The 12,893-nt window shown below is 50.1% G+C and overlaps 2 protein-coding genes across 2 annotated transcripts in view; both read left to right on the forward strand.

The window, feature by feature from the left end:
• The window catches only part of B4GALT2 (beta-1,4-galactosyltransferase 2), a 16,694-nt gene extending 9,232 nt beyond the window's left edge, over positions 1-7,462 (forward strand). The window contains exons 3-6 of the mRNA XM_007953070.2: positions 3,503-3,693; positions 3,933-4,055; positions 4,163-4,267; positions 7,312-7,462. Coding sequence (XP_007951261.1) covers positions 3,503-3,693; positions 3,933-4,055; positions 4,163-4,267; positions 7,312-7,462 — 570 coding nt within the window. The remainder of the gene's footprint in view (positions 1-3,502; positions 3,694-3,932; positions 4,056-4,162; positions 4,268-7,311) is intronic.
• A 1,526-nt stretch (positions 7,463-8,988) lies between these two features.
• Positions 8,989-12,439, forward strand: CCDC24 (coiled-coil domain containing 24). The gene is made up of 8 exons (XM_007953106.1): positions 8,989-9,114; positions 9,319-9,494; positions 9,611-9,727; positions 10,650-10,727; positions 11,319-11,373; positions 11,829-11,898; positions 11,986-12,064; positions 12,238-12,439. The coding sequence occupies exons 1-8, from the start codon at positions 8,989-8,991 to the stop codon at positions 12,437-12,439; spliced, it is 903 nt and encodes a 300-aa protein (XP_007951297.1).
• The last annotated feature ends 454 nt before the right edge of the window (positions 12,440-12,893 follow it).

The raw sequence follows: 12,893 nt of genomic DNA on the forward strand, positions 1-12,893 counted from the left end.
GTTTCCGAGGCGGTATCACTACGGAAGTAGATTGCCCAACCTTCCGAGGAGTAGCTGGTGGGTTTGAACTTCCAGCCTTCTGGTTAGCAGTCAAATGCCTTAGACACTATGCCACCAGAGCTCCCCGTTATTCATTATAGTTGCATAGTATTCCATGGTATATGTTGTTGTTATGTGCCATCAAGTCGGACCTGACTCATAGCAACCCCTCCTTGGGTTTCCAAGGCAGTATCACTATGGAAGTAGATTGCCCCATCTTCCTTCCGAGGAGTGCTGGTGGGTTTGAACCGCCAGCCTTCTGGTTAGCAGTCAAGTGCCTTAGGTATATATGTACCACAATTTGTTCATCCATTCATCCAATGATGGGGACTTAGGATGTTTCCATCTTTTTGCTGTTGTAAATAATACTGCTGTGAACGTAAGTGTGCATATGTCTATTCAAGGCACTGTTCTTATAGTTCTAGGATATATGCCTAGTAGTGGGGTTACTGGATTGTAAGGTATTTCTAATTCTAGTTTTTTGAGGATGCACCATACTGTTTACCATAGTTGTTGTATTTTTTTACAATTCCACCTGTAATGTATAAGAGTTCCACTCCTCCTATACCCCCACTAGCACCTGTTGTTTTCTGTTTGGTTTGATCACTGTCATTTTTGCAGGAGTGAGATGTTATCTCACTGTAGTTTTGATTTGCATCTCTCTAATGGCTAATGCGGTTCAAACCCATCAGCCACTCCTCGGAAGGAAGGTTGGGCAATCCTACTTCCGTAGTGATACTGCCTCGGAAACCCAAGGAGGGGTCGTTATGAGTCGGGGCCGACTCGACGGCAAATAACAACAACAGTGGCTAATGAGGAGCTCTGGTAGCATAGTGCCTAAGGCATTTGACTGCTAACAAGAAGGCTGGCGGTTCAAACCCAAGGAGGGGTTGCTATGAGTCAGAGCCGACTCAGCAGCAATGAGTTTGGTTTGGTTTTTGGTACTTTTGATCCTATGTTATCTTCCAGGAACTTTATAGTTTTAGGTTTTACATTTAGGTCTTTGATCCATTTTAAGTTAGTCTTTGTGCATGGTATGAAATATAGATCCTGATTCATTTTTCTGCATATTCAGTATTGCCAATACCAAAGCGAAATAGTCTCTTTCTTCTCCACTGAATGGACTTTGACCATTTGTCGAAGATAGCTGTCTGTAGATGGATGGATTTACTTCTCAGTTCTCAATTCTGTTTCATTAGTCTGTGTGTCTGTCATTGAACCAGTATCAGGCTGTTTTGATTACCATGGCTATATATTAAGTTTTGAGATTGGGAATTGTGAGGTCTCCTGCATTATTGTTCTTCAATATTCCTTTAGCTATCTCGGACCTCCTTCCTTTCCCTAAGTTGGAGAGTAGTTTTTCCATTTCATTAAAGAATGTTGTTGGGAGTTGGATTGGGACTGCATTTTATCTATAGATCACTTTTGGTAGTATTGACACTTTCACAATGTTAAGTCTTCCAGTCCGTGAGCGTGGAGTATTTTTCCATCGATGTAGATCTCTTGATTCCTTTTCAGAATACTCCTTGTTAGTGTAGAGGAACCCAACTAATTTTTGTGTATTGATCTTTTACCCTGCCACTTTGCTGATCCTTCTGTTAGTTCCAGTCACTTTCTTGCAGAGTCTATGGGATTTTCTATGTATAGGATTTTGGCATCTGCAAATAAGGATAGTTTTACTTCCTCTTTTCTAATTTGGATATGCTTTATTTTCCTTTCTTACCTTATTGCACTAGCTAGAATTTCTACTACAGTATTGAATAAGAGTGGTGATAAAGGGCATCCTTGTCTCATGCCCGCTCTCATGGTAAATGGTCTCAGTCTTTCTCTGTTGAGAATAATGTTGTCTGTTGGTTTTGCATATAAGCCCTTAAGTATGTTGAGAAATTTCCCTTCTTACTTTGATGAGAGTTTTTATCAGGAAAGGATGTTGGATTTTATCAAGTTCCTTTTCTGTGTCAATAGAGAGGATGATGTGATTCTTTTGTTTTATTTATGTGATGAATTATACTGATTGATTTTCTAATGTTAAACCATGGGTACATCCCTGGTATATGAATCCACTTGATCATGATGTATATATATATATATATATATTTTGATATGTTGTTGAATTCTATGAGGTAAAATTGTGTTGAGAATTTTTGTGTCTATGTCCATGAAAGATCATGATCTGTAATTTTCTTTTTGAGTGATGTCTTTGCCTGGCTTGGGTATCAGTGTTATACTAACTTCATAGAATGAATTAGGGTGTACTCCTTCCTTTTCTGTGTTCTGGAATAGTTTGAGTAGAATTGGTGTCATGTCTTCTCTGAGTGTTTGGTAGAATATTCCAGTGAACCTCTCTGGGCCAGGGTTTTTTTTTTTTTGGTTGGTTGTGTGTTTTTCTTTGTTTTTCACAACATCTTCAATTTCTTCTTTAATTAAAATTTTTTACCTCTATTTGTGTTAGTGTGGGTAGTATGTTTCTAGAAATTTGTCCATTTCTTCTAGGTTTTCAAATTTGTTGGACTACAATTTTTCGTAATACTCTGTTATGCTCCTTTTTATCTCAGTTGGTTCTGTTGTAATGTCACACATACTATTTCTTATTTTGGTTATTTGCATCTTCCCATTTTTTCCCTTTGTCAGTTTAGCCAGTGGTGTATTTCCTTTCTCCTGTTGACTTTGGACTTCTTTTGCTACTCCTTTTGTGTGTATTTGAGTTGTAGTGGTAAGCTTCTTTTTTTGATATGTGCATTTATTGTTATAAATTTTCCTCTGAGCACTGCTTTTGCTGTGTCCCAAGGATTTTGGTTTGTTATGTTTTAATTCTCATTCGATTCTAAGAATTCTTAAATTTCATTTTTAATTTCTTCTGTTATCCAATAGTTTTTAAGTAAGATGTTATTCAGTTTCCATATATTTATTTTTTTCTTTATTCTTTCTGTTAATGGTGTCTGGTTTTATAGCTTTATGGTCAGAGAAGATACTTTGCATTGTTCCGATGTTTGTGAACTTACCGAGGTTTGTTTATGGCCTAAAATATGGTCTGTCCTGAGAATGATCCATGTCCATTGGAGAAGAATGTGTACTGTGCTGCTTTTGGGTGTTGTGTTCTGTATATGTCTATGAGGTCCAGTTAGTTGAGGGAAGCCCTTCCAGACATGAGTTTAACAAGCATTCCAGGCAGCAAGAATTGCTGTCACCAAGGCCTGGAGACAAGAAAGGATGTGTTGTGTTCTGAGGCTGCTGAAGAATGTACTGTGGCTGGCACTTAGGGCTTCAGGGCAGTGGCCACAAGGGGAGGCTAAAGTAGATGATGAAGGCCAGGTCCAAGGTAAAGAGCTGGACTTGATCCTGAGAGTCCAGGGGTGCCATGCAGATAGAGAGGGAGGGGTTAGGACCTCGGGACTTAATATGGAGGGTGGTCACAGGCCCCCTTTAGAGACCAGAGCTGACCTGTCCCCTCTCCCCACCCCAGCATGGTGAGGACACCTTCAACCGGGCCAAGCTACTCAATGTGGGCTTCCTAGAGGCACTGAAGGAAGATGCCTCTTATGACTGCTTCATCTTCAGTGACGTGGACCTGGTCCCCATGGACGACCGCAACCTGTACCGCTGTGGTGACCAGCCTCGCCACTTCGCCATTGCCATGGACAAATTTGGCTTCCGGTAAAGGCTCTGTTCTTAACTGGACCCGGACCTCCCCACCTCCACTGCCCCAACTACCCTCACCACACCCAGACCTTCATTCCCAGCCCCAGGGTCCCTCTTTGCTCCCTGGCCCAGACCCTCTGGCTGAGCCAGATCCTTCCTGGCATTCCCTTTTATACATTCTCCACTCACGCCATCTCTGGTCCTCTTAGAATGCCCTGGGGACCCTCACCTGATGCCTGCCTTTCATGCCATAGGCTGCCCTATGCTGGCTACTTTGGAGGTGTGTCAGGCCTGAGTAAAGCCCAGTTTCTGAGAATCAATGGCTTCCCCAACGAGTACTGGGGCTGGGGTGGTGAGGATGACGACATCTTCAACCGGTGAGTAGGGAGGGGGTGGAATAGATGGGGTGTGTGAAGGGGTAAGACTGGGTGGGGCTCCTTGCCCTTCCTCGTGCCTGTTCCAGTCCATCTGTCCCCATCCCCAGGATCTCCCTGACTGGGATGAAGATCTCGCGCCCAGACATCCGAATAGGCCGCTACCGCATGATCAAGCACGATCGGGACAAGCATAACGAGCCCAACCCTCAGAGGTGACCCCCCCCAGTCCCCTGACCCCAAGTGCTCCTATCCCCTTACCTCCTAGAGGTGACCTCCCAGTATCTCCAACTCTTGACCCAAGTACCCCTAATCCCTGACCCCCTGGAGATGACCTCTTAGCATCCCTGACCTCCAATGCCATTGATACCTGAGAGGCGATCCTGATCCCTAAATGTGACCCCAAGGCCTCTGACCTTTGACTCCTAGAAGTAATACCTGACACTCATGATCCCTGTTCCCAAAGAGGACCCCCAGCTCAGTTTGAGCCCCAGATATCTCCTGCCTCTCATTTCCTGAGGTAACTAAAATTTAAAGGCAGGGCTCAAGTTGTCACTGAGAAGATTGCATCCCCATCAGTGGCCTCACAGACCTCACTTGTGCACCTTGTGTGAACCTGCTTATAGTGCCCTCCCAGAGCAGCTAGGAAGAGAGAGAGTGGGCATGGGGCACACCTCCTGGACCTAGAGACACCAACAAAGCTTGCCCAAGCAGTGTGGGGCAGGGAGTGGAAAGACATTGATCACCCTGTGATTGGAGGAGGCAGTTCTATCACTGAGGAGGTAGCATTTGGTGTCTGGTCCTTGGCTGGCAGAAGTCCCAGCAAGGTGTGTGAAATGTAGACAAGGGCTTCCTGATGCTGTTCTGTGCCTGTCAAGTGCCAAGCTTTGTGGGAAAGAGAGGGGCCTGGAGAAGTCATACCTAGTTCCTGCTATCCCTCAAGATGTTCGTTCAAGGGAGGGAGAGCCACAGTTACAACACAAGGTCACCAGGGCAGGTTGCTGTTTGGTGAAAGAAGGAGTGGGGGGCGGGGGGGGCTTCCTGGAGGAGTTGACGGTAACTGGAGTTTGAAAAGAGTCATTCATTCAACCAGTATTTGTCATACACCTACCTTGTGCACAATGCTTATGGAAGAGACCAGCTTGGATAAAAGGAATAGTATAGGGAGCTCTGGTAGCATAGTGGCTAAGGCACTTGATTGCTAACCAGAAGGCTGGCGGTTCAAACCCACCAGCCACTCCTCGGAAGAAAGGTTGGGCAATCCTTCTGTAGTGATACTGCCTCGGAAACCCAAGGAGAGGTCGCTATGAGTTGGGGCCGACTCGACGGCATATAACAACAACAACAACAACATAGTAAAAATAGGAGTGTGGATATGAATCTTATATGCCAAGAATCTTAAACTGTTTGGTTTCAAGATCTCTAACAGTAAACGTCTAGCAGTAATAGGAGAAGGAGTCAGGGTTGAATGTTAGGGGTCTTGAATCCCAGGATGCAAGTTTGACTTTTGTCCCAGGCATAATGGGAAGTCATGGAAGGGCTTTATGTAGGGAAGGGACAGGGTCAGATTTGTGTTTAGAAGTATTGCTCTCTGAACTTGAGGAAAGTGAAGGTCCGGCCTAGCTGCTGGTAGAGCAGGAGAGGAAGCAAACTAGGCCTGAAGGGAAATGGACGGGGTGCTAGGGGCATGCTGGGTATGGACCTGGGAGGCTGTTGTGCCCTCAGCTTGAACAGTAAGGTTTCTCTGCTCTCACCTAGGATATAGGAGTAGGGGCTTGGATTGCAGCACTGATGTAGGGTTAATATTTGCCAGAAGCGTGAGGCACAGGGAAATTCAGGGAGTTGAAGAAAACAGTTTCAATGAAAACCATGGTGACCAGGGAAGGGATGACAAGACTGGGAGGAGAGGGGCTTCAGGACATCCGAAGGAGGGTGCACAGTATTGGGATGGCTCAAGGGAGGCATCCGAGCTGAATGCCGAAGGATGGAGGTGATCCAAACAGTTCAGATGAGGGTGGGAATGGAGTCTTGGTTCTGTTCCAGGAATAGCATGTGTCTGCATGCTGTCATCAATTAGTGATGTCTGCCTTGGGCATGGAAATGGTAAGGTAGCCTTCAATTTCTTGCTTGAGGAGTTCTGTGGATGATGGTTCCAACTACCTAGGTGCTTTCCTTTTGCCCCAGATCTAGAAATTCTCCTGGATTCTTCTTTCCCTCATCTTACATGTCTAGTTCTTCAGCGAGTCCTGTTGGCGCCACCCCCAAAACATTTGAGCACACCCACTGCTCTTCCCCTATACTAGCCTGACGTCTGTGATCTTGCCTGGACTGTTACTGCGATGGCCTCTAACTAGTGTCCCAGCTTCCCTCTTGCCCTCTGTACTCCATGTCCTCCAGCCCTTGCTTCCAACTAGGTTAAAAATCCCTGTCTCATCTTCTCACTGACAGAATATAGTATGAGCTGCTTACTGTGACTCACAGAGCCCTGCCCATATAGGCTCTAATCTCCACACTCATCTTGTTCTGGTTTGCCCATTGGTCCATTAAACTCTAACCACACTTAGCCCCTCAGCTGTGCAAAATCTTATTCCTCATTTAGGGTCTTTGAATGTGCTCTGCCTAGAATCTCTTCCCCTGGCTGCAAGCTTGATATCACATGCTCTTCCAAAGCAGCCATCTTGGGAATCTTAATCATATCTCCCATTTGTCTCTGCATGTGCATAATGCTTAGCACCCAGGGTTTCCTTGTTTGTTACCACTCTCCCCTAGTGAAGTAGATTTTCCATGAGAGGAAGGACTTCACAGTCTGTCCATGACTGTTTCTCTGGTGCTGAAAGCAGATTCTGCCTTATGAGGAATGAGCAGTAGTAAACAGATGGTGAAGGAGTGACAGGGGTGAGGAACCGAGAAGATAGGATGGGTTTGGGGAGTATAGATGATACATCCAGCATAGGACATGTTGCATTTGGGGTGCCTGTGGGATGCCCTAGGTCTGGGCCTAAGGCTTAGAAGGAAGATCTGGGCTGAGAAATTTGTGAGGGTGACAATTCTATTTGTTGGAGGTAATGACTGAAGGGGGTAAGATCTCCATTTTGAGGGCAGAGGCAAGAGCAAAGGGCCCCAGGCAAGTGAAAGGAGGAGGGTGTGGCAAGGAAAACCAAGTCAGCCCTAGAATGACTTGAGCCTTGGCCTGAAAGTTTCAGTTGTTAGCTGGGTCCCCAACACTAGCCCTGACTCGGTCTGTTTCTACCCTGTCTAGGTTTACCAAGATTCAAAACACAAAGCTGACCATGAAGCGGGATGGAATTGGATCAGTGCGGTACCAGGTCTTGGAGGTGTCTCGGCAACCGCTCTTCACCAACATTACAGTGGACATTGGGCGGCCCCCATCATGGCCTCCTCGGGGCTGATACCAATGGCAGGGGCTCCCGATATCAAGGACTGCCTGTCAGAGAACTGACCTACAGCCTGGCTGGTGGCTGAGAGGGTAGCTGGGGCAGGCCCCAGGACTGAGACTGTGGGCCCTGATTTCTGAAGGGCTTCACCAGGCCGCCCAGCTGCACCTGGAAGTTTCAGAACCCACTTTGGGGGACTTCCAACCTGGGCTGGCCCTGAAGTGTGGCCCTCTCTGGAGTCAACCCTCTCTCCTGCCCCTCCCTCCCAGCCCAGGCCCTCTCATTGTCAGGGTTGGGCCAGCCCCTGCACTGCCTCCTTGAGTGGCCTAGGCTAGGTCACTCCACCTCTCTGTGCCTCAGTTTCCTCCCCCCCTTGAGTCCCCTAGGGCCTGGAAGGGTGGGAGGTTTGACTAAGTGGCAGTGTCTCTTCCAGGGGAAAACCTCAAACCTGGGGATCCCCCATGCTCCCAGGGGAGGGGAAACCTTTTTCATTCAACATTGTAGGGGGCAAACTTTGGTGCGCCCCTACTGAGGAACAGCCTCAGGAGGGGACCAGAGGGGTGCCGTGTGGCTGCCTGGCATATTGGGGTCGGGCTTTGCATGAGGAGGTGGGTGGGGCTTGGATCAGTCAGTCTGATTCCTCCTCCGTGTTCTCAGTGGAGGCAGTAGCCCCTGGGCCGGCTCGTGTTTGTACATTGCACAGAAACTTGTGTGGGTGCTTTAGTAAAAAACGTGAATGGAGCAGCCCTCTTGTCTGTTTCAAGCTGGGGGTCTGGGTCTCTGAACCCATTTACCCTGGGTATGTTATTGTGAGGGAGAGTCCCCTGATACAACCTGCAGACCCTGCCCAGGTGCCCCACGTCGTTCCAGGCTCCACAACTCTAGGCTTACATGGGCTATGGTGAGAAGGTTTACACAGCCGCTGCTTCCGGGCGGTCAAGGCAACGAATTCTTAATCCCAGTGAACTCATTTCCCGGTTTCCATCCGCCCCGTAAGCCCTTTCCCGGGAAGCCCGTTGCGCGGCAGAGCCGAGAGGTGCTCGGGGTAAGGCCCTTGGGGATGGTTTAGACTCTCCTGGGGAATCCCTGGTACCACCCACACCAGCGGAGGGTCCTGGCTTTCGGCAAGCCCTTAAATCAGCCGGGAATGGACATGGGCGGGGCCTAGGGGGCGGGGCCTAAGGTTGCGGCACAGTTTCCCCGGTGACAGCCATACGGAAGGGGCGGGGCTAAGGCCCAGGCTCTCCCTGCACTGGACCAGGGGATAATCAGCTTCCCGAGAGTCCGGAGGAAGCAAGACTGGAGCCTCTAGACCCGGTAATTCCAGCCCTGGGACTTAGCAGAACAAGGGCGGTGTTTGACAAGGGCTGGCGAGTTCTCGCGGTGAGGGCGTGGCCTGTGAGGTCTGGGCGGAGTTTGAGTGGGGAGTGGCCCGAGCCCTGTGCGACCGGCGTCTTCCTCAGCAGCCCAGCGCTCAGACCTGCTGTCGCGTAGGTCCAAGCTTGGGTCCGCGTGTCAGGGCGCGGTGGCGCTGGCAGGTCATGCTCCAGGATTTCCTGTCACTGTGGCAGCTGGTGGAGGAGTATGTTCCGCTCCCGGAGCGGCCTGAAGTAAAGAGGATCCTGGGGGAAGAGGCGGTGGATCTAAGCCTGGAACTGCGGGCGGAGGTGGGGAGTAGGAAATGGACCACCTCCCAGATGTGCCCCAAGACCTGGGTGTCTTCTCCACCTTTTCCAGTCTCTGGCCCTGCCCTGTAACTCTTGAGACCTTGTCACTGGGCCCTTTTCCCCACTGCCGTTTGACACCCCTCACCCACGCCCTCGCCAGTCACCTCCTTCCACAGGCACAAGGTGTCCCAGCTCTTCTTGCAGGTAACAATGCTGCGGGAACTGCTCCAAGAGGCTAGATCCTCCCAAGCCTCTGGCTCCTGCCCTACCTCCTACCCTTGCTCCCTGCTGGCACCACCGCCCCTTCTAAAGGACCTCATGCGCCAGGAACTCAGGCAGCTACTCCAAGGTCTCCGCCACAAGGCCATCTGCGAGGGCAGGTGAGAGCCTCAGACTTCAGGCTGGGCCCCTTGCCTCTGACAAAGAGTCAGGGTGGCCTTTTCCTGTGGTCTTCAGGAAGGAGGACCTCCGCCTCCTTCATGTCCACCCTCTGCAGGGACCAGGTCCAGGCTTGGGCCCAGTATAGCCCCAGGGTCGTGCACTTTGCCTTGGAGGAGCCCAGAAGTGATTTACCAGAGCAGGAGATACTTGGAATGAGAGCTGGTGAACCCAGGTAAAATGGTGGTATGAGAGGAGGGATCTGTTCCTGCTTGACAGAGGGCCCTCCCAACTGGTGATTCCCACCTCACTCCATGGAGGAGCTTCCAGGGTGGGGCTAGACACTTTTACAGGCCCCTCTGGTAGCATAGTGCCTAAAGCACTTGACTGCTAACCAGAAGGCTGGTGGTTCAACACCCACCAGCCACTCCTCGGAAGGAAGGTTGGGCAATCCTACTTCCGTAGTGATACTGCCTTGGAAACCCAAGGAGGGGTCGCTATGAGTCAGGGCCGACTGGACGGCAAATAACAACAACAACAACTGGTAGAGGTCAGCATCTGAGAACTGCAGAAACCCAAAAGAGACAGCTGCATAGCCTGGGGACAGGCAGGGCTTCTGGAGAGAGTAACTGGTTTGATCTGGGTCTTGGAGTATGAAAGAAAAGATCTTTGAAGGAAAAAGGACCACAGTATGTAAACACGGGTAGGAGGAAAAGAGGCCTGTCTGGAGGGCAGTTGTTCCTAAGGCCTGGAGAGCAGGAGCAAGACTGGGTGGAAGTGGCAGGGAGAACTGAGGGGAGAAGGTGGCAAATGATGTTTACAGCCGGGGAACTGAATGCGAGAAATGAATGGGAACTTGTATCAGTAAGAAGTAGGTGGTGGCAACTTCTTATTTCTAATCCTCACACACCCCTACCTACCAGGTGGGTGATAGCCTCATTTTGCAGAAGACGAAACCACAGCTCAGAAAGGATAAATAATTTTGCACAATTCATACACAGTGAAGGATAGCAGTGCCCACTTTCAAACCTAGGTCCAAGAACTTATGTTGCTTTTTTAAGAAAAGACACACAATTGTCTAGGGGAAGTGGCTGTTGTGTCCTGAAGATGTGGGTTGAAGGCCAAATGGGGAGGATGATGTTGATTTTATTTGTCAGCAGCAGTTACAGGAACCTCAGTGTCATCAGGGACCAACTGAATGTATCTGACATCGACCAGGTTGCTGGGCACCTGCGGTGAGGCCCAGGGACCCCTGAGTGTGTGTTTATATGGGTAAAGACAGGGAGGATGGAACTGGGGGTGACTCTTGAAGCACTTGGACCATGAGAGAAGGGAGGAAGCATCCCTGGTGGGAATCAGGTAAGGCCAAGAGGTGGAAAGAGCATAGCTGTGGAGCTAGTCAGTGAGGTTGGTACCAGGAAGTAGCCAGCTACAGATGCCATCAGGGGCCATAGTCCTAGCATTTTTATTCTGATACAGTAGGAAGTCACAGAGGGTTTTAATCTGGGGAGGAAGGGCTATGATGTGTGGGGAGAAAGGAAGCGGGAAGCATCCAAGGCTCAGTGCAATAGTGTAGAAAGGATGGGGCCTGCCAGACTGGGGGGTGTGAGGTGGACAAGGAGAGGATACATCTGCACAGGAGGAGGCTGGTGGGGGCCAGATGGCTAGGCAGCACCCAGGCAGCAGAGGGCCATGTTGGCTGAGAGAGGAGGAGCTGGGGGAGGTCCTTATGAGGCTAAAGGTAGGGGTTATGGGAGCAAGGAAGGCTGCTCTGCTCAGCTGAGACACCACCCCGTGGCTGGCTGCCCCACTTCCTCATGCCTCAGGGGCCTCCTGAAGGACGAGTGTCGCACCTTGGAGAGGGAGATCCCCATCCTGCAGGCAAGTTGCAGCCTGGCCTTTTCCCCAGGACCATTCTGCTGAGCATAGAAACACACTTCTCACCTGGGTGTTATAAGATGCATGTGCATATGTGTCTGTTTATGTATGTGCACATAAGTTATGTTGAGTCCTGTGTCTTTTTCTCATGTGTGCATGCTTCTTGTGCGTGTGTTTATCTTAGAAGCCCAGGATTCTGATTGAGTCTCTAAGTCCAGGGTCTGCAGTTTTAGGTTAACCTTCTACATTTGCCCCAGCTCTTGCTTCCTTCTCTTAGCTGAGTCTGGGTATAGCTTTAGTCCCAGCCTCACCAAGCTCAGCTTTTCAGTGTACCTGGCATTCCCCACAGATGGCTGCCCTCATGGTGGTTGGGATGAGGGCACTTCCCCAGGGTTGCCCTTCTGTGTTTTGGGCCTTCCCTACTTTAGGCTGGGGCACTGACCCAGTTCTGCCTTCAGGGCTGCCTAGAAGAGGAGTACATGCAGGCTTCCCAGCCCCCTGAGGTAGCCTTGGAGCCTACCCTGGCAGGTGAGGTCCCTGAGCATCTCTGTACCACATCTGTACATACCCTAGGAGAGCTGGGCACTAGCATCTCAGATGTGCCTCTCCCCATAGAGCTACAGGAACAGAAGAAGGTCATGGAACGGGACCTGCAGGCCCCTCTAGGGTCCTCTTCTGTCTCCCCCAGCCACAGGTAAATCAAAGCATGTGGTAACCAGGCACATGAGCTGGATGGAGGATTGGGCCACCAGCCCCTTACAGCTACTCTTCCTTATCCAGACAGTGGCCGTTGGGCCAGCCCCTCCCTCTGGGTGCACCGATGATGAAGTCCTCCATTCAGGGTCCCAGACCCTTTCCTTGCCCCAGTGGAGCTGCTGGAGTTTTGGCTGGGTCTGTCCAGTGCCACCTGCCTACACCTCCTTCAGAGTGCTCCCCCCACCCTCGAGGCCTGGCCGCCACCTGCCGTTGGGGACGGCAGCTCCAATATAGCCCCAGGGAAAGGCCAGCTCCCAATGCAATGTCCAGTACACTGCCCCAGGCCCCACTTAAATGGCTAGTCACAAAGTAGGCTTCTGCTGGAGCCTGCCCCATCTGCTTCTGCCACCTGTCAGTCGCCAGCAGATCTCGTCTTGGAAGTACCCTTGCTATGACCCTAAGGCTGTCTTATCTGTCTGCTTGGCCTTCGCCCACCTCTTCACCAGGACCCTGGTATCTGGGGCTGAGGGGCAGGAAGTCTGTCCCAAACATCAAAACCTTTGGCCTTTCTCCCCTCAGCCCCTGACAAAGGCCTGTCAGGTCCCATCCCAGCCCTGACTCTTATCCCCCTGGGGGGTCCAGATAAAGCACAGCAGCAGCTTGGAGACAGGAATAGAAATTTCATTAAAATCTATGGACTTTAAAATCCTAGTGGTGCACGGATGGGCAGGGGTGGGCAGCGCACCGTTATTGCTACAGAGGATTAGAGGCGGCTTGGCCAGGACTGTCACTGCACAGAACACAGAGGAAGGACAAACAGACACAGA

This window comes from Orycteropus afer, unplaced genomic scaffold (genome assembly GCF_000298275.1).
Source record: "Orycteropus afer afer isolate SDZICR_OR568_19922 unplaced genomic scaffold, OryAfe1.0 scaffold00370, whole genome shotgun sequence".
Taxonomy (NCBI): domain Eukaryota; kingdom Metazoa; phylum Chordata; class Mammalia; order Tubulidentata; family Orycteropodidae; genus Orycteropus; species Orycteropus afer.

Excerpts from the sequence above, each read along its gene's own strand:
- CCDC24 (XM_007953106.1), top strand. The coding sequence starts at position 8,989 with ATGCTCCAGGATTTCCTGTCACTGTGGCAGCTGGTGGAGGAGTATGTT. Across the intron at positions 9,728-10,649 it reads ATGAGAGCTGGTGAACCCAG|CAGCAGTTACAGGAACCTCA; the intron begins GTAAAATGGTGG and ends TTTATTTGTCAG. Across the intron at positions 11,899-11,985 it reads CTTGGAGCCTACCCTGGCAG|AGCTACAGGAACAGAAGAAG; the intron begins GTGAGGTCCCTG and ends CTCTCCCCATAG.